Below are 19,584 nucleotides of genomic sequence, written 5' to 3'. Positions count from 1 at the left end.
CCTGAAACCCATCACCTGTGTGGGAAATGAAATCCTTTATTCAAACTACTGTGACAACCAGATTTACCAAGTGTCCTTACTCCAAGCTAGGTGTGGACTGGGGTCAGTTCCAGTGGGGACAAACCCAATGAAGCCATAGCTTGACCCTTTTGTGGGGTGGGTTTGTTTGCTTTTGTTTTGTCTGCATTTGTTTGAGATGACATAGAATAATAAACAGCTTGAATAACTGAAGTATTTATTTTCTTATATACATTTAAATATGGCACATCTGACAGTAGTTGTACGATAAACTCAAAATGATAATCAAAGCTGGACAGTAGATCAAATCATTCAGTGCTGAGCATATTAGAAGCCAAATCCTGTACACTGAAGCTTTGAAGAATGTTTCACCAAAGAGATGCACTAGCTAAGGATTCAGAGACTATTTAGTTCAAATTCCTGAACTGCTGGACGGTGACATTCACTCTACTACACATATACCAGTCTCATCCTCCATATAACAGTGTTGAGTTGACTCTTTCCACTCTTCCTTTCCTACAGCTGGTAATCTTTCTACTGTAGTTATCCATTAGAAGACAGCTATCAATGACCCAGAGGGCCCACTAATAGTTAGTGATTAATCTAATAAATAAATGCAGACTGGATTCATTCTTCTGCGATTAATGTGGAAGATGTCCCATGTTTACTAATGATTTAAAAGTCAGTGACAGCTACTTTGCAAAGCAGTGTGTTTTTGGGAGAGGGGGGGAAAGCTAGATCAAGGATTTTCTTTGCTTTGTGACCCATGAGAGCTTCTCTTCTCCTTTGGACAACGGCAATGCTTTGTACACACTGGCTTTGCAGTTGAACACGTTCTGGGTTGGAATGGGCACTTGTCCTCACAGCTGTTTAATAGAGAGAGAGAGAGAAGCATGATAATGTGATAGCTCTCCACTTGTATATCCTTCAACATTTTCAGCATCTTAGCACATTTACTCAAAATGTAATGCCCTTGCATGGGAGGAGATTGGGAAGGCGTGGAATGGATAGGTCCAGTAGCTCCACATGAAAGGGGAAACCTAGATAAAGAGAGGCATCTGCATGGAGGATTTCCCCTTTCACACCATTCTGCTGACATCCCTTCTCTTTAACAACATGTCTTGCCATTGCCTGAATTTCCCAGCAGTTGCACACTAGCAGCCCTAGAGTGCCCCCAAGTTAATGTTGCTTTAAAGAGTAAAGTAATTTCTAATCAGATTCCTAAGTGGAAACCCAAAGGCCCGCCAGATGGCAATGCTGAAGAGAGTAGCTGTTTCCTTGCTTCATGCCCTCTTGACCTCCAAATCCTGCAGAGTCCTCCCGTCACAGAGCTCCAAAAGAGAATCCCAGGAGAGGGAGCAATACTGTGGAGCTAGCAGTCCCCCCCGCCTCCTTCTGAGCCCCCTTCAGAGCAGTGAAGGGGCCACTCAAGTTTAATGTCTTTTAAATTATGTGAATGCAATGCTCCCGAATGGTGCTGAAGTGATATCTTTGCAGATGATACACTCTATTTATCCACAGGATAGGACAGATACAACACAGACAATGCAGGATTCCCCACACAGCCTCAAGGTACCTCAGCCCTGACCTAGAGGGTCTATCTCTATGCATGAAAGGATAGTTAATTTCCCATGCCCATTAAGTCCTTGAGTACTCTGCTGAGGTGGTGAGAAAATATGCTCATTTAATGGTAGGCGTTATGTGATGATGTTTTTTATCACATGGACACCTGTTCACTATGAATTACACTGAGACAATTAACTTGTTTCCCAAAGGCCACTGCACAGCAGTCAGAAGGTAATGACTGGTTTCAGAGTAGCAGCCGTGTTAGTCTGTATCCGCAAAAAGAAGAACAGGAGGACTTGTGGCACCTTAGAGACTAACAAATTTATTAGAGCATAAGCTTTCATGGACTACAGCCCACTTCTTCGGACTGTCAGTCACAAGGGACATGGACTGAATCTGAACCACCTAGAAATGAAAGGCTTCAAATACCACCACAAATCTTCTGGGACATACACTGTCTTCAGATAAGATAGTTAAAGAAATTGTTCCCCAGATATTAGAAACAAATATTTCTCTGTGCATGAAGGGTGCTTAGAAACTACATAACAAATATTAGCAACTCCTCTTTTCACTTAAGTAGCACCTATTGTCCAAGGGTCTCAAAGTGCGTTAGCTAAACAAACCTCACACCTTCTATGAGGTAAATATTGTAAGTATTATTTCCATTTTACTGATGGGTTAAGTGACTTGCCTTGGGTCACACAGTGAGTTACTGGGAGAGTCGAGAATACAACCCAGGGTCTTGACTCCCTGTCCTCGGGTTTCATCAATAAATGACATTATATCAAGAGATTGGGACCGCAAAGAAAACTGGCAAACACATTAAAAAACAACTACCCCCAAAACTACAAAAGTGAATTGTATTTTTCAAGTTGATATGTATTGCTTAATTGAAAAGAACATGGTTTTCATGTGGCTCAGCTATGTTAAGAGGTGTGAAATTGAAAGGAAAGGAACACTTACCTGCAGGTTTCTGCATGAAATATCTTGTGTTTCTGAGAGCAGCTCTCCTGGCTCTCCCTACACAAATAGCAGCTGCAGTTCACTTTATTTTGGAAAAAATCGGTGGGACATTTCCATCTACAGATACACTCACAATTATCTTCATCAAATTCCATATGTGGTCCACATTTAGCCAGCTCAGCAAGAGGAGGGAGTCCTGTAACAACAGACAAATCTTTTGGCAATAAGGTCTGTATGCCCAGATTCTGCTTTAGATTATATGATTGTATGTGTGGAACTTCCATTGAAATCGCCAGGATTTATGCATGTGTACATGAAAGAGGAATCTGGTCCTTAGAATTTCTATGCTGAGTTAATATGCTGGATGAGGCCACCACCAAACTGAAGAGAAGATCGGGATGATTTCCCTGCTTCTGACGGAGCTATACTGTTAAATCACCCTTGTCAGAGACATCCTCCCCTGGGATGCCTACAAAAAATATTTGCGAGGAGCTTTTTGATTTTTGGAATGCACCAGATGGCAAGTATTTAAAAAAACCAAACACGTATCCCATACAAAGTACAAACAACATTCACACAGCATTGTGCTTCTCAATCAATGTACTCAGTATATTTTTTCAGAAATTAAGTATAAACAATTCTAGCAAGATACAGCCTAGTCTAACTCTGATTGCTAAGCAGCACACAGTCCCTTCTTGGTTAACATGGTTAGGGCAGTGCGAAAACATTCAATGATAAAAGCAGAAAATAAATGACTGCGCTCCTCAACACCTCACCCCTTCTCTGCAAACATGCACATCCTGGCATACCATGAGCTTTATCATGGCAAAAGGTGAACATTTTTATGAGAGCCCTTAGTAAAGTGTTGGCAGCACACCCTGGTTAAAGGTCATAGCATACAATGTGTCATTGGAATGGTAATTTCCTGTAATTTTATAAATAGGTCTTGGATTTAACCTATGTAATATGAAATTTAACCTATGACTATGACCTCTGGTCTGAGCTCTCACCTCAATGGCCAGAAAGGATATACCATACTCATTATTTGAGGGAAGCCTCCATTGTTGTTAACTTAATACCAGAAATTAACAGCCAACCAACATAAAAAGCAAATATAATTTAAAGATACAAAAATCTGCATAGGTTCTGGTGAAATGTTCCCCACCCCCTCCTTGGGTGATGAGCCTTGGCATATATTAATTGGTGTGGATTGTTCAATTCTCTCTTTGCTTTAGCCTCAAGATCTTATTTAAAATGAATTTGTCTAAGCCACTGCCAAACTGCAGCAAATGATTGTTCATTATTGCAAAAGTTTGGCTTACATCAGTAAAAAGCATAATACAGTTGTTATTATAAGTCACTCGATTTATCTGGTTGTTAGCCCATAGCACAAACGGCTAGCTGTTAGGTGCAATATGAGTTTGCCTGGTGTCCCCCTAACCCCCACACTTTGGTCTTCCTATAAAGTATCATTACTTAGCACTGATAAAGCCAGGATACCATAGTTGATGGACTAATGATCTGATCCAGGATGACAAACCTGTGTCCCAATAAAATTGGTTTCTTGTCTATTAATGCTAAGAGAGCACACTAGACAGAAAGAGTTTATGGAGCTATACAGTTTTATTTTAGGTCACTAACCTAGGAGTGCAAATGCTTGCCAAATTGCCTTTGTATTCCTATTACTGGTTTGTATTCTTTAATTTGTTGAATGTAAGATCATCTAGAAAGGCAAGATTTTCTTCTGTGTCCATGTAGTCCAGGTATATTAGATTCCCATTATTGCCCATCTGAATATAAATATTGTATGGTATTTAGGGAGATTTTAATACCACTCAATATGTTCAAGATTCTTTCGATTTATAGCAGTTTGTTCATTTCCCCTCAAGGAAAGTTTTCAGTTGATTTCTTTGATGGATTCAACTCTTCTCCACCAAGAAAAGAGGAAGGAGGCAACAACTGATAATGACCTTATGCTTTTATACCAAGCTGGATGCTTTCTTGGAAGTCACTTTTACATATCATTTCTACTAACGTTATTCTGTTCAGTTTGTATCCAGTAGCCTAACGGAGAGCCTTACTCTCACAATTAGCTCCATTGGCATCATATAGAGTGTGCCCTAGTCTTGCCTGCATGCATAACTCTCTCCACGCAGTGGGTGAGGACTGAGGAGAGAGGGAGGGAGTCACAGCTCAACCCTGAGTGCCAACTTGCCAGCCAGGGAACTAGCTGGGCACAAGGGGAAAGAGAGCAAAGAGCCCTGTAAAAGGCTCAAGTGAAACATTCCCTCCTTCCCCCACACATGAGCGGAGCACAGGAAGCATTATGCCTCAGAGGGGTGTCTCTGAAGCACATTTCCTCTCAAGTACAATTTATGCCGTGTGTAGCCTATAAGAATCAATCATGTGAGGAATGGTTTGCAGGATCAAACTCTAGAATCACTGGGGGCAGAAGTCCACACTCGGCACATTTTTATTCATATAACCCTACTGATTTCAGTAAGGTTTTCATGTGTGCACTATGTATGAGGGTAGAACGTAGCCCCGAATTTGAGTGGTAATATCTTTGCCAATTTATTTTAAACCAGAAAAACATGAACATTTCTTGAATACAGGTGAATAGATGTGGGATACTGAGTTGAAAGCCCCCTAAACAAATGACTAAGTTATCTGTGTACAATGAAAATGTAGAGTGACTGCCAGCTACATTAATTCCTTCTACTATATTGCTATTCCTTATTCCCATTGCTAATATGAAAAGGCAGAAATGCTCAGAAGAAAATGAGATGAGGTAACACCATTTGTGTGCGTGTTTACAACTAGAGTATTCTATAATAAGGCAATACAGTCTATTGAATTAGAATCAAAGAGAAAGCTCAGTGAGAAAAAGGAGAGAACCTTATCAACCCGCTTCTGATAGAGATGGTAGCTGCAGAAATGTCAGCCAATGATACTGCTTTTACCTTCCCTTCTGCCAGGATGTTCTTTATCTACCACACATTCACATTTGTTGCTGTCCCATATCAAGCCACTGTGACAAAGTTTGTTGGTAAAGGGGCAACTAGAAGGAAAAACAACATGGTCAGGTATTTTAAAAAACTTCACAAGAATTAATGTAGCTACGGAAAAAGACTAGTTAGCTAGTTTGCTCAAGACAATTATTTACTGCCAGACCTGTCAACTGGATTATGTGAATTAATGGCAACAGCAGTGCTTAATTTATGCCAGGGCTTGCTAGGGCTGAGCCTCGGCACCTCAGTTCATAGCCCAGGTGCCTCTGGACTTGCCATGTTATGAAAGTAAAAAAATTGCTTGAGCCCCGGCACCTCTTTCATTACAAATTAAGCACTGTGTCATATTACCCTAGATAGGAACACTGTGGCAGTCTGCACTGATGTCCCAATTCAATGATGCACAAGTTAGGAACGTGCCTAACTTTAAGAATACGAGTTGGTATATTAACTGCGATGGGATTACCCAAATGCTTCTAGTTAGGTACTTGCTGAATTGTGGCCTCAACCTGGCTGCCAAATATGTGCAGACTAAACCTGTTTACAGCAGGTTTGAGTTTGGCTCTATAAATTTGAAGAATACCCAAGGTATTTGGAAACTAGTGGGAAAGCAAAAGATGGAAGAAAATCAGTAGTGAATGACTTAAAACAAAAGAGCTTCCTTGTTAATGCCATATACGCTGTAATATTTTGTAAAGACAGAGAGCCTTACCCATCCTCCTCTGGGTATTGGACAGATCTTCGTATGATGGCATATTGGTGATGCTGAGCAGTTGATAAGCATCTACAACCTGTGTGGTTGGCAATTTTGACTGGCACTGGCTCTGGGACACTTGTCAAAGGAACTGAAATCTCAAAGAGCTAGAAGAATGAAATATGCTGTTCAGTTTCCATTATACAGCTATCATTATTTGTTAAAATCTTTTAAATGCCAGCTTCCTACCCACTGCCATTCCTCCCCCATCCCCTTTTCTGCTGGTAGCCACCATAGGTCTGGCCTACATTAACCAAAAGGGAAAATTAAGCAATGCCCACTGAGCTAGGAATTGGTCAGCATAGTCGACCCCGGGCTAAAAAAATAATATATTGTAAATATCATTTACTGAGCAATCAACAGTATGTTTCATGAATGGAGCTGAAAAACATGTAGATGACTGGAACTTATTTCACATACATTAGAAATGTAACCTCAAAAACTTATATAGAGACTCATTTATCTTCTCTGTCTCAACTTCCAGTGGATTTTTCACCATGAAGCCTACAATTTTTCTGTAAAGAAATAAAGCGCTCAGGGGAAAATTCTGTTCTCAGTAATACTGATGTAAGTCTGAGTAACTTCATTGACTTTAGTAGAATGATTCTGGATTTACATGGTTGTATCTGGGAACAGAATGTACCCAAAGGCTTTTGAAAATAACTATTTTGAAGGAAGTTAAAGGAATGTTACACTCTGCAGAATTGAATAAACTTTAGTTTTTTAACGAACTTATGAACTATTGCTCCAAGCATAACTACATGAATAAATAAATGGTTTCTAGCCTGACCCAGACCTCTGAGATGGTCAGACATCTGTGGTATACATACAACAGCTCATAAGAGCGCTCTCCTCCTGACAAATGGAACTGATTAACAAACATCTACATAGAAGGTATTGGGTCTGATTCACCATTGCATTACTCCAGTTTTATTTCAGCACAACTCCACTGAAATGAGTGGAATTACACGGATACACAAGTGGAATAACACAGAGGTGGGTCAAGACCACTGGTTTCAGAATGCTTGTTCCAAGAATATTTTAAATTTCTCTCTAAACAATTGTCCACGAATTTTGTACCAGTGGAAAAACTTTTCATAACTAGAATTTAATGTATTTCTTTAAAGACATAAAGTTTTAACAACTGTAAATTAATAGTGCTGCCTGCAAAATTCAGATTATTTGCTGCCTATTGCTACTTAGCAGTATCTGCCTATTGATTTAAGCCTACATTTTCAGAAGCAATTTGTGATTTTGGGCACTGAAAACCTAAGGCATTTGTATTGAGGGCACCTGATTTTCAAAGAGCAGCTGCACAGCACTTGGGAAAATCAAGCTCCTTTAAGACATGTGAAGCAGGACACCCAAATGATGAGACACCTAGAATCACTAGTCACTTTTCTTTTGTCACTGGTCACAATTTTCAAAATTTAGAACTTATCTCTGAGGCACTACACATCAGAATTTCCTACAGAATTCATTAGGTCAGTGGTGCTGGGAGTCTCCATGAACCACTAGCATCAGGAAATCCCAAGTCTCAATAACTATAGAAGAAAGAAGAATTAAACTTATTAACGCAACACGAAATCATAGTCCATTCACATGACCTCATTCTCCACAGCTGTGCACCGGGTTTCGTCATGTATACTTGTGTAAAGTGACTATAAAATGGCACTAAATCATCATTCAGAAGGCCTTATTCACTCTGTACCAATACAAATGTATGCTTATCATTATGACTGTAGAGAATAGCTGTATCCTCAGGTATCTCCATAACTGGCTTTCAGAGGCCCAGCATCCTCTTCCCTCACTTTGTTTCAGAGCCAGTGACAGGCAAGAAGGAAGACAAATTGTTCCAGTTACCGTTTTTGAAACATAAGTTGTGCTTGTGTTCATACAGCCCAGGCTCTCCTCATTGCAGCAACCTCCACAGCGGAACACATTCACACAGGGAGGCTTAAAGAACTTGTTGGTGGTTGTACCTAGCTCTTTGGCAACTTCCACGCAGGTCTCCCTTGGCACACACTGAGTTTTTTGCCATTCCTCATCTATGACTGTAGAAAGCACAATCATTATGAACAGTATTGAAAAAATAATAATTGCATTCAATGAAAAACATACAAGAAGCAGGTCTGGGGTGGAATCCTGGCCCCACTGAAGTTAACGGCAAAACTCCCATTGACTTCAATAGGGACAGGATCTCACTGATAAGCAAAAACATTAAAAAATGACCAGTGAATTTGAGTGTCTCCATTTTTGGATACCCAGCATGAGTCACTTTAAAGGAACCTGATTTTCAGAGGGAGGTGCTCAGCGCTTTCTTAAAATTAGGCTCCATCAAGATCTCTCAAATCGGACACCCAAAATCACCAGTCACTTTTGAACATCTTGGCCTTAGGATCCATTTATTTGCCATTGTTCAATTAGGACTTTGGGGCATGGATTCTGATTTTCATTACAGCAGTGTAAACCTGGAGTAACTGCACTAGAGTCGATAGAGTTACTCCATTTGATACCAGTGTATCGAGATCAGAATCTGACTTTAAGCTTCCTGTTAAAGTAGAAAACAATGCGCTCTCCAAACTAATTTAATTATGTGCACATCATCATTCAAGATGTCACTTGCATAACAGAAATACTCTTCAAGCACACATATTCTCCCACTATTAATCACTTTGAAAAACTGAGGTGTTGTTGTAGGGAGAATAGGTCAGAGAAGTGGGTTTTACATTTTGTTCTGCATGCACTGAGGTTTGTGGTCACTCTGATCTCTTCCATGCATGAGTTACATATTCATGGAGCTCAGGGAAGATGAAGATGAAGACCAAAACCTGGAATTTGCCCTGGTAGTTCATGGGGAACGAGTAAAGAGAGACAAACAAAAGGGTGATGAGTATCTACGTCTTTGGCCTAGTCTTCACACAATACCACTACATTAAAACAAAACATACACCTTAGACAGAGATCAGTCCCTGAGATGACTGGGAGAGGGGAAGAGAAATATAAGTTTATATGTATGATTTTAATAGGTGCTCAGTCAGATTCTGTGGTGATTCAGGGCATATTAGAACATTAATAGAGTCGGCCTTGGAATAATTCTTTGCCTTAGAAGATGGGGAAGAAAACTTAACAGGATTTTTCTACCACAAATTTCAATTATTTGAATTTAAATGATTTTCTCACCTGGATCTGGTGAGGATATTTGGCAGCTCTGTATCTGGAGTTAGATGTTTAAAGGGAAAGGGAAAAGGAAGCTAACAGCTCCTCCAGATGGCACAAGTAAAGGACAGCTGTAGACTATTGATTCATCTGTTTAAACTTGCTACTCTTTTGAGAGGGTGACTGTTCTTCTAACCTTATTAGCTGAGCAGTTATATTACTTTTAGGTGTTGATAAAAGCCTATTGCCATACATTGCACCAGTGCCACTTGCTGGGCTCATCTGTTGTATCGTTGTGTGTTCAAATGGAGGATTACCAATTTTCTGCAATGATGCTGTTTCACTAAATGAGAAACCTAAAAGGTGGATTTCAAGTTTTCTATAGAAAAATCTAGCAACTGGCACTGGACATTAGTTCAGTACAATGACTGGATCATTACTGCTAGTGCTTCTGTGCATAATTCTTAAAGGTGCATAGATAAATTCCATGTCCTTTAACTATCCCCTCCAGGCGTTCTCAGATCACTAGGATTTTGTTGTCTTTAAAATAAATTCTGCAAGTGGTGGGAACATTTTTCTTAAGTACGTCAGGGTAGTAAACACCAAGAAAGGAGAAGAGCTATTTAAGTTAAAGAAAAATGTTGGCACAAGAACAAATGGGTATATACTGACCATGAATAAATTCAAGTTGGAAATTAGAAGGTATCTAACCATCAGAGGAGAGAGATTCTGGAATGGCTTTCCAATAGGAATTATGGGGGCAACAAACAACCTAGTTAGTTTTAAGACAGGGCTTGACAAATTTGAGTGGAATTGTATGACGGGATTGCCTTTGGTGGTGCACAACTGCTCTTGGTAGTCCTGGGGGTCTCTGGTTTATGTCTTATGTTCCTGAATGTCATGCTTCAGGACTTCAGCCAGTCACCTGCAGTGGTCAGGAAATGATATTTTTTTGCTACTGTACTCTGCTTTTTTTGGTCTCCTTCCTCTGAAGCATCAGAGATTGCTACAGATGGAGATTGGACACAGGATGGGGTGGATTGGTGCTCAGAATTCTCTCTCTCTGGTGCTTGGCTGATGAGAGTTGCTCACATGCTCAGAGTTGGACTCACTGTCATACTCAGGGTCAGGAAGGAATTTTCCACCAGGTCGTATTGGCAGAGATCATGTGTGGGGGTGGGTGGGTTCACCACCTTCTGCGGCATACGGTGTTGGTTGCTTGCTTGGATCATGTAGGCGTATCTCACTAAATCAATTTCCTGCCATTGCAGAGGCCTCAGGTTTTGGTGCAATTTGGTCCCTCCTGTCCTCTGCCTGTGGCACACAATAGTTAAGTTGCTTGAGGATTGTAGTACTTTGGTCTAATTCTAGTTGTTGTGTTTAGTCTGTGGGTGCTGGGTGGCGGTTGGTGGCCTGCGATATACAGAAGGTCAGACTGTATGATCTGGTGGCCACTTCTGGCCTTAAATTCTGACTCTGTGACTCTAAATCCCATTCAATCACTTGCAAGCTAATTTAGTGTGGGCATTTTTGTCTGTATCTTTGTGCTCCAGCTCAGAGATGCAAATTAAGGTCCAGCTAACACAGCCAAGTCTTAGTTTAGCTAAAATGAATAAACAAAAGATGTGGAAGTGTCAGCAAAGATGTGAAAGAGGGACTGCAAATATCCTAGAAGTCATATGGGAATAGGATCACTGTTTTCTGTCTTCCACACAGGAAAGTGAATATTCTGGCTGTAGTCACATCATATCAAGTTCAAGACTGTACAATAAAAGGAACAAATCTTTTACACCTTGTTATTTCACAGCTTGTATAATAAGGGTCTGTCATATAATATCTATTCACTTCATCAAGGAACAATCACTATCTCTTTGTTTTAGTTCAATGAACTTAGATTAGATCTTGATTATCTCATTTGAAGGGAGTCGTATTTTAATTCATTCTAAGTGGGGTTCTACATTATGACTAACTTACAGCTCATTCAGGTTTTAAGTCTGTTGTTTTAGCACCTACTTCCTCTCTCCAGAGAGATTTTCTCAGACTCTTAAAGAAGATCAAGGCAGTACCTCCTTGCTAGGTAGCTCCCACCCATACATAATGGTGGCAACCTCTCTGCTGATGAGGTGCCTTATATCAGAACACAGCTCATAAAAGTAGGAATTCCAGTGCTTTCTGTAAAGCTCATTTGTCTCTGCCTGCAGGCAAATTCCAGGACTTAGCATTTTGCTGTTGGCAGTCCCCTCAGCCAGCCTTTCCAAGCCATTCCTGCATGTTTACTTCTCTTGTTTTGTTGACTGGCAAATCCATATTTCATATATCTTTTCTTTGGCTTGTGTACAGAGAGCACTAAACCAGCTCTGACCATAAACCAGGGAGACTGTTGCCTAACACGTTCCTTCATATGATGTCTCTTTCCTCGTTCACCATTTCGCCTCTGAAGTTGGTCTATTCTAAGAATGTCTGTTTATTTAACTCCTAGTCACACATGCGCTCGGTGATCCTGAAGATGAAGTTGATGACTCATGCACAACCGCACACTTACCTCTCAGTGTCTCAATGTCATAGAAAGCAGCAGCAAATCTGGTGGAGCGATGGGACGCAGATCGGGAATCTAAATGGGAGAGGCTTTTGAGTTTTAGTCTGCATTTCCACAGCTTCCAGTCCTCGGCGTGAGTGATTCGAAGCAGCTCTTCCAGACTGGCTGCATTCCTTATCAGCTGTTCTGACCGTTCCAATGCTGACAGAGATGCCCTCTACAATGAAAGAGGAACATCAGAAGGACAGTGCACTTGCAATGTGTACAGAATGCAGTATACAAGAACCACACTTTAAAAAAACAGCACTTTACTTACAGTGAGGCAGCTCCAGGCGACATTGTGCTTGCCTGAGTCACAAAGCCTGCTGGAGCTCCTGCTGGAATGCTATGACTCTCTTCCACCCCCAAGACAGACCTGTACCTATAAGGCCCAATCCACCTTGTTGCCTGATGTCAGTATTAATAAAATACACACATTTGTGAGAGGGTATCATGTTCCAGCACTCTACATAGAAATGCAGGGGTTTTCTGCTGACTCAGCCTGATGTAAAGATTAGTGCCCTGCCTACAGCATTATTTCTGCTGACTCAGCAGAACAGATGACTCCGAGTAGCTGTAACCAATGTGAAGATAAAGGGTTTGCATGTCTCTGAAGAACTGGGGAACCAGGGGTAAGGCCATAGACAGGGAGAAAGGGGAGGGAGAGTCTGCAGGAAGACATCCTAGGAACAAGCCAAACTCAGGAGAAAGCTTTGATTGAGGTTCATGGTTTGTTAAAGGCTAACCGCAGGAAGGGGGATGAGTTTTGGACATTAACCCAGGGTGTGCACAGAGCTGAGAGCCAGGTGGAGAGTCTGCCTGTTCACAAGAATCTTACCTGTTTTCCGGTATTAATTATTGGCCAAATCCTGCAGACCTTACTCAAGCAAAACTATTGTAGTCACTGAGAGTATTATTCACAAGTGAATTTACAGCTGTGGCTTTAGAATATTAATTGTTATTGGAAGCGTACCGTATTTCTCTGAGTGTGTGCGGACATGTGTATTGTGCTGTGATGGGGCTCGTGGTAATAATCTTTTGCCACATGATGAAGTGCTGCCCTCCCTGGGATCTTATCTCATCAATTCTCATAAGCAAAACTTCAGTTCTTATAAGTAAAAGAACATTAAGGAAACCCCAATATATGAAATTGATGATTGAGCAGGTAATAGTCCAAGAGCTGTATCAGTACTAAGCCAGTGCTCCATATACAGTCAGGGAGCCACCTAGGGTGACCAGATGTCCCGATTTTATAGGGACAGTCCTGATATTTGGGGCTTTTTCTTACATAGACTCCTATTACCCCCCACCCCCGTCCCGATTTTTCACACTTGCTGTCTGGTCACCCTAGAGCCACCATGCTGCATGAGGAGCAGTCTTCTGGACAAGATGTAAAACCAACAGCCTGACTACTTATGTTGTTAATTATCAAAACATCCATGGCATTTTTATTTTTATTTTTATTTATTTATTTTTCAAGAATATAGATGTTAGCTCGGATGTTCTGGCCAACTTTGTTTTGGGGTAATTACTTTCCACCTACCTAAAATTCCCTGCTTAGGTCATTTGAAAAAAGTTATTCACTCCTTTCCTAAGCCTATATGTAGCGTTACTCTGTACTTTGGCCCGTGGTCATGTTTCATCTTACAGGCTGCTGTGTTTCACTGGTGAGTAAAGTGATTTCTGCTGTAGTTTACATTTAGTGAAGCCTGAAAAGTGCTTTTTAACCCTTCTGGAAATCTAGCCCCAAAGTGTAATATAAATGTGAATCATTAGCACAAATACTGAACTGCAATGCCATTCTAGTTCTGCTGATCTAGGAAAGCTGAAAGAAAAGCTGAGAAAATAATTTGTAATAAATAATTAATTGTAAGAATTTTGCCTATTTTTTTTCCATTTGCAAATTGTCTGCTTGATCCCACAGACGCTAAGAGTGTAGGACCAGTAATGAAGCAGTTAACGAATAAGTAGCTCAAGTGCAGGAGAACGGAATAGAATGGCAAACACCCTCAAACAGTACCATGATGTCCTTTATTATTGCAATAAGACATTCCAGCCCAATCAACAGTGTCTGAGACTTTTAAACCAGATTTAAATTAAAGGGAACTTGTAAAATGAGACTATGATATTATGCAAATTCAAAGAGATAGCTCTGTACTTTGCATGAAGGCCAGTGGTTTGAGGAGGAATTTTTTGTTTGTTCTTTGGGGCAGGGGCGGGTGTTAAAGAGTTGACTAAGGGATTACCTAAAAATTACTATTCAGGCAAAAAAGTCTGACAACACTAAGATCAAAGAACACAATAAAGAGAAAAGCATGAACACATCTGAATGATCACTGTGAATCTATGCCTCGTCTACGCCATACCACTTTGATTATAGCTGTATAACTCTCTTCACTGTGCCAAGCCCTTCAGTTTTATAGTGCACATGAGCCAGCTGTGTATCTGCACAAGGAATAGTTCCAGGTCTTTTCATATATTAGATTCTTTTTTTTTGGGGGGGGGGGGAGATTTTATAGTCATTTTCTTCTCCCCAGTAATCCCCATCCTAATCTAGGGCGCCCTGGAGTACTTTACTGCTAAGGCAACAGCTGCTGAGATAAACCATTGCTCCCTTAGGAGCACTGCTTAGCCTGCTCAAAGTTTGTACCTGTTCAATGGTATGGAGAGGGAATGATGCGGGGGGGGGGGGGGCAGGGTGATGCAAAGCCTTTGCCCTCTAGCATCTTGTATTCCATAACCATTTCCACTTCACTTACTGACAGAGATCGCCCGTTATCCTCAAAGGCCCCACCTCAAGCACAACTGTCCTTCCAGTTGAAAAGACTCCCTCCAGACTAGGGCCCTGATTCGGCAAAGCACTTAATTATGTGCCTATCTTTCAGCACATGCTTAAGTCTATCCCTATTCAGAAAAGCACTTAGAATCATAGAATATCAGGGTTAGAAGGGACCTCAGGAGGTCATCTAGTTTAACCCCCTGCTCAAAGAGCATGTGTTTAGCTTTAAGGGAGCTAAGGACATGTTTTGACTTCACTGGGACTGCTCACACCTTAAGCTAGTGCTTAAGTACTTTGCCAGATCACTTTGCCGGATCACAGACAGAGTGTTCAGGACCTTGAAGGCCATCATCCCTCAAACCATAGGGTAGATTGAAATAGCCTTCTTAAGGCTGTCACAAGAAGGGATAAGGCTGTGTAGCATTGAGAGGAAGACAGACTTCAGGTAATATTTAACTAGCCATTTCACAGTCCTACCAAAAATTCAGCAGCCTAGATTTTTTGGAGGTTGGGGAGGTTTTCTGAGTTGGGTCCCCCACTCTGAGTCAAGTGGAACAAGAGCCAGAAAAGTTTAGTTCAGAGAGTGTAATGTGGAAATTTTAGTTCTATTGGCAGGGATATTGTAATAGACTGTGTTTCTCCTATTTCCAGTCAGATCACATCGTGTATACATGATTTTTCATAATTTAAGAGAATTCAAAAATAAAAACTTTTTAAAAGAGTGTGAAAATGCAGCAAACCTGTTAATTATCCATAGCCTGTGAACTCTGAGACACAAAGGATTCTACAGTATTATGCACTGTTTCTTGTGACAGAGAGGCAATGGATATTGTTTGATACCGAAATCATCCAAGAACATACACGTCTCGTCAAAGAAATTGTTCTAAAAATGACCCCGTACAGTGAAAACATGAAAACTCTAATACTTTCAAATAATAATACACGTGAAGCACCATATGGTTGCCTGGTGCTGTAAAACATGTAGAAGAGGACATGATCATGCCTGCTTATTGCTACAAATCTACAGCAGACAACACATATTACACACAAACACACAGAGGCCGGAAAGCCTTATCTTAAAACAGTGCAGCTGTGCCAGTTTTAGACATGAAAAATCATGGAAAGGCTCCCCGGAAGATGGGTGCGTTAGCATTTCAAATGTTTTTTCCTCCCTCCACCACAGCCTCCCTTTGGGGACAAAGGTTTAAAGTTGATTGAAACACAAGGGCAGTGAGCATCGCACAGCCAAGGAAGAGGGGGAGCAGTTTGAGGAGTGCTGCTTATCAAGGGCCTGATCCTGCACCATTAAAGTCAATGGGAGCTTCGCGATTTACTTCGGTGAGTATAGGATCAAGTCCCAAAAGCATGGAAAAGGAGGGGAGCTCCCCTGTGCTTCAGCAGATGATGGGAGCTGCATTTTCTCGGCTATCTCTGACTTCAAGCAATGTGCAGAGCGCACCTCTCACTCACCTCTCACTGCCCTGATCCTATCCCTTCTGCATTCTTTCCACGTTCCAGACATGGCTTCTTCTGCTGGTCCATACCCTGGTCTGTGCCAGGCAGCCTATCTCTACCTTCTTTCACTTCAATTGGGTCTGCAACCATCTCCTGTCTACCCACTCCATCTCACACTGCTCTGATCCTCACTGTGCTTTCTAGTTCGGTGTCAGACACTCCTTCTGCCAAGGCTCTACCTTTGGAAATAAGTCTGGTGGGGTCTAATCAGACTTACTTGTGGTCAGGTAGTTCAGTCTCAGGAGGGTTGGTCAGGCTGGAGGATTTTGGTGCTGAAGGATCTCTCACTCACTGTCTTCCCCTTTCCTTAAGCTCAGTCCAGGAGGATATGGAAATATCTGTCATGTCCACTGTTGTTATTATTTGTATTGTGACAGTACCTAGTCATGGACTGGGATCCCATTGTGCGAGGCACTGTACACACACCTAATAAAACCACTACCCATGCCTCAAAAAGCTTACCATCTACAATGCTTTGGGAGAGTCATAGATTCATAGATTCTAGGACTGGAAGGGACCTCGAGAGGTCATCAAGTCCAGTCCCCTGTCCGCATGGCAGGACCAAATACTGTCTAGACCATCCCTGATAGACATTTATCTAGTCATAGATAGACTCATACACATGACCCTAAAGTGAACAAAATCACGTTTCACGCTATTTCATGGTGAATCTGACAAGTTTTACAATGTTCAAATACCGAAAATCACACACTACAAATGACAAAACACAAATGCTATGGCCTGCAGTAAGAGGTTCTGCAGGAAGACACAAATAACAAATATCAAACAAAGTCTTATGTTTACATAACTGATCCCAGGCTCTTTGGTTTACAACTATTTGTAATATTATTTTTGAACTGTAAGAACGGCTTCCATACCAGAAGGTAATAATCATATTTGTACTAGTGTCAAGTTGTATGTTTTTCCATAACACTGAACTCTCAGATTTTCCAAAGCTATCCTTCAACAATAAGAGGAAAATCTGTTTTCCTGCACTGATCTATGAACAATCTCACAGACATCAAGAAACAATTCCTCAGGTCAACTTTGGGATGTTTAGATACTTATAACTTTTGTATTTCCAGAAGAAGCCATAAAGAGCTAACATCTATCTTCTCTCTAATAATTTGAGATGTGTGCAGAACCCTAAAACTCCCTAAAATAGGTAACACTGGAATGGAAAAGAAGACGGTGCGAACAAAGGCCTTTCCAACTTGATTTACAAAGACAAGGCCAGGTCCTCAGCAAGTATGAATTAGGTATAGCTCCACTGAATTCAATAAAGTGCTGATATACATCAGATGAGGATCTGGCCCACAGACTATACAGTATACCTATAAAGTGCAAACTCAGCCCTGTCCTGAGATTGGGTTTTACTGACAAAACAATCCACAATCAGATGACACAAATATCAGTAACACCTTCTCCCTAGCTCCTAGGTTTCCTTCCCAAGGATTGCTCAGCCCACACCCTACATCTTAACTCTCTGTAGAGCCATCTGCACCAGTAAGTCAGCAGAACCCACCTAACACTTTCCCAGCAGGATCAACATCTGCTAACAGGGTGGAGATGCTTAAGACTAATAAACTGCTGGCCTGTTACAGATGGATTTTGCTCTTTTGATTTGTTTGGACTTTGGACCATTCAGCATCTCATGCAGGAATTTTGCACAAATGGAAAAAGATGAGTGCAAAGTAATAAGAAAAGAAAGACATACTCAGGTCTTAAATTCATATGAGGAACTGTAAAAGAAACAAGCGTATCTGCAAATCAAAAGCCACTTTCTTCAAGGACTGCAACAATCAGCTTCTTCACTTAGGGAAATGTATCCATCGTGAAGCCTATCCAGTCAGAATGAGAGACAGAAAGCTTGACTAAAAACCAAGGTTGCATTTTCATTAATTTGACAATGGTCCCACTTGTACCTTTCACTCTATATTCAAACACATTACAACCCAAGAAAGGCCTCACGAATACCTTATTTAACCGATAAAATCATCTCCCCAAAGTCCTACCCACACCACCTTCACACCTAAGCAAACGTTCCAGTGCTTTCCAGACTCACAGACATGGATGCTGTTGTAATGAGCACTACATAAATAGCAATGGAAAGCTTAGCTATGACTCCTATGTCTCAGGCCAGGGAAAGGGAGACCTCAATAATATTGCCCTGTTTAATGGAGCACTGATACAGCTTCTCAGTGGCTAAGCTATAAAGAGAAGCCAACTGCTGTATCTCGACAAGGAGAGAGTCTGCATAACACGGTGTGGAGATCTTGTTAATACCATGTTACAAACATTTTAAAATAAGTTTGAAATAAATCTCTTTTTAACATTAATCCGTTTATCCTGGGAGAGCGCTACTCACAATGTAGCATGAGCGTCTGGACAATTTCAAACCTTACAGCTGACATCTGAAAATGTAAAAGGGACAAAAAATCTGGATGTGAATTTCTTCATCCTGGTAAGTAAGTAGGAGCACTGTTACATTCATGAGAAGTCATGTGGAAGGTGGTAAGATGAAATAATCACAATCTTTTTATCTAGTTATCTGTTGTATAGCTTCCAGTGCTGCTTGGATGCTATCCTCAGAATTATGGCTGATCCAGCCTTTAAAATAATCTGTGTATTAATCACCATAGCACTGAAATGGCCAGTTACTTTGGTGTCGCATGTCTTTGTGTGGTGTATCTGAAAATAACCTAGTTTTTATTCATATTTATTCCCGCATGTATATGTACAGAAAATGCATTAGTCAATAGCCATTATGGGCCAGTTTGCAGAGACATGGAACACCCATAGCTCCCATCAACCTCCACTGGAATTGTGGATACTTGGTACCCCTGGATACTAGAGCTTATGAGAGGATGTGGCCACAGACCTCCTGTGCTACTTGTGTGTAGAGCTGTGCAAAGAATCAATTTTTCAGTTCAGAGGCTAAACTGAAACATTTTTAAAAAATATGAATTTGTTTCGGGTTGAGCCAGAGTGAAATTTGTTTGGTGAAACAAAATGTCCCCAAAGTGTTTGTTTTCCATTAATTGAAATATTTTCTTTTGATTTTGAGGTTTTTAAAATGTTTTTACATTTAAAAAATTAAACTGTGGGAGATTCCAAAATGAAACATTTTTCTGGAATTAAAAGTCAAAATGTTTCCTTCCAGAATGAAACAAACCATTTCAACGTTTCTGTTTTTTTTTATATCCAGCTAAAATAATTTGCCAAAATTGACCCAAATCTGCAA

The 19,584-nt window shown here is 40.8% G+C and overlaps 1 protein-coding gene across 1 annotated transcript in view; it reads right to left on the bottom strand.

Annotated features, from left to right (window-relative positions):
* Positions 1–218: 218 nt before the first annotated feature.
* Positions 219–19,584, bottom strand: part of VEGFD (vascular endothelial growth factor D) — a 34,532-nt gene continuing 15,166 nt past the window's right edge. The window contains exons 2-7 of the mRNA XM_005287790.5: positions 12,014–12,224; positions 8,176–8,366; positions 6,271–6,419; positions 5,511–5,608; positions 2,548–2,743; positions 219–884 (exon numbers count right to left, since the gene is read on the bottom strand). Of these exons, the coding sequence (XP_005287847.1) occupies positions 758–884; positions 2,548–2,743; positions 5,511–5,608; positions 6,271–6,419; positions 8,176–8,366; positions 12,014–12,224 (972 nt within the window). The 3' untranslated portion in view covers positions 219–757. The remainder of the gene's footprint in view (positions 885–2,547; positions 2,744–5,510; positions 5,609–6,270; positions 6,420–8,175; positions 8,367–12,013; positions 12,225–19,584) is intronic.

Source organism: Chrysemys picta, chromosome 1, assembly GCF_011386835.1.
Source record: "Chrysemys picta bellii isolate R12L10 chromosome 1, ASM1138683v2, whole genome shotgun sequence".
NCBI classification, from domain to species: Eukaryota; Metazoa; Chordata; order Testudines; family Emydidae; genus Chrysemys; species Chrysemys picta.
Note: the sequence above shows the minus strand (reverse complement) of the source record. Positions and strands in the feature narration are given on the sequence as shown.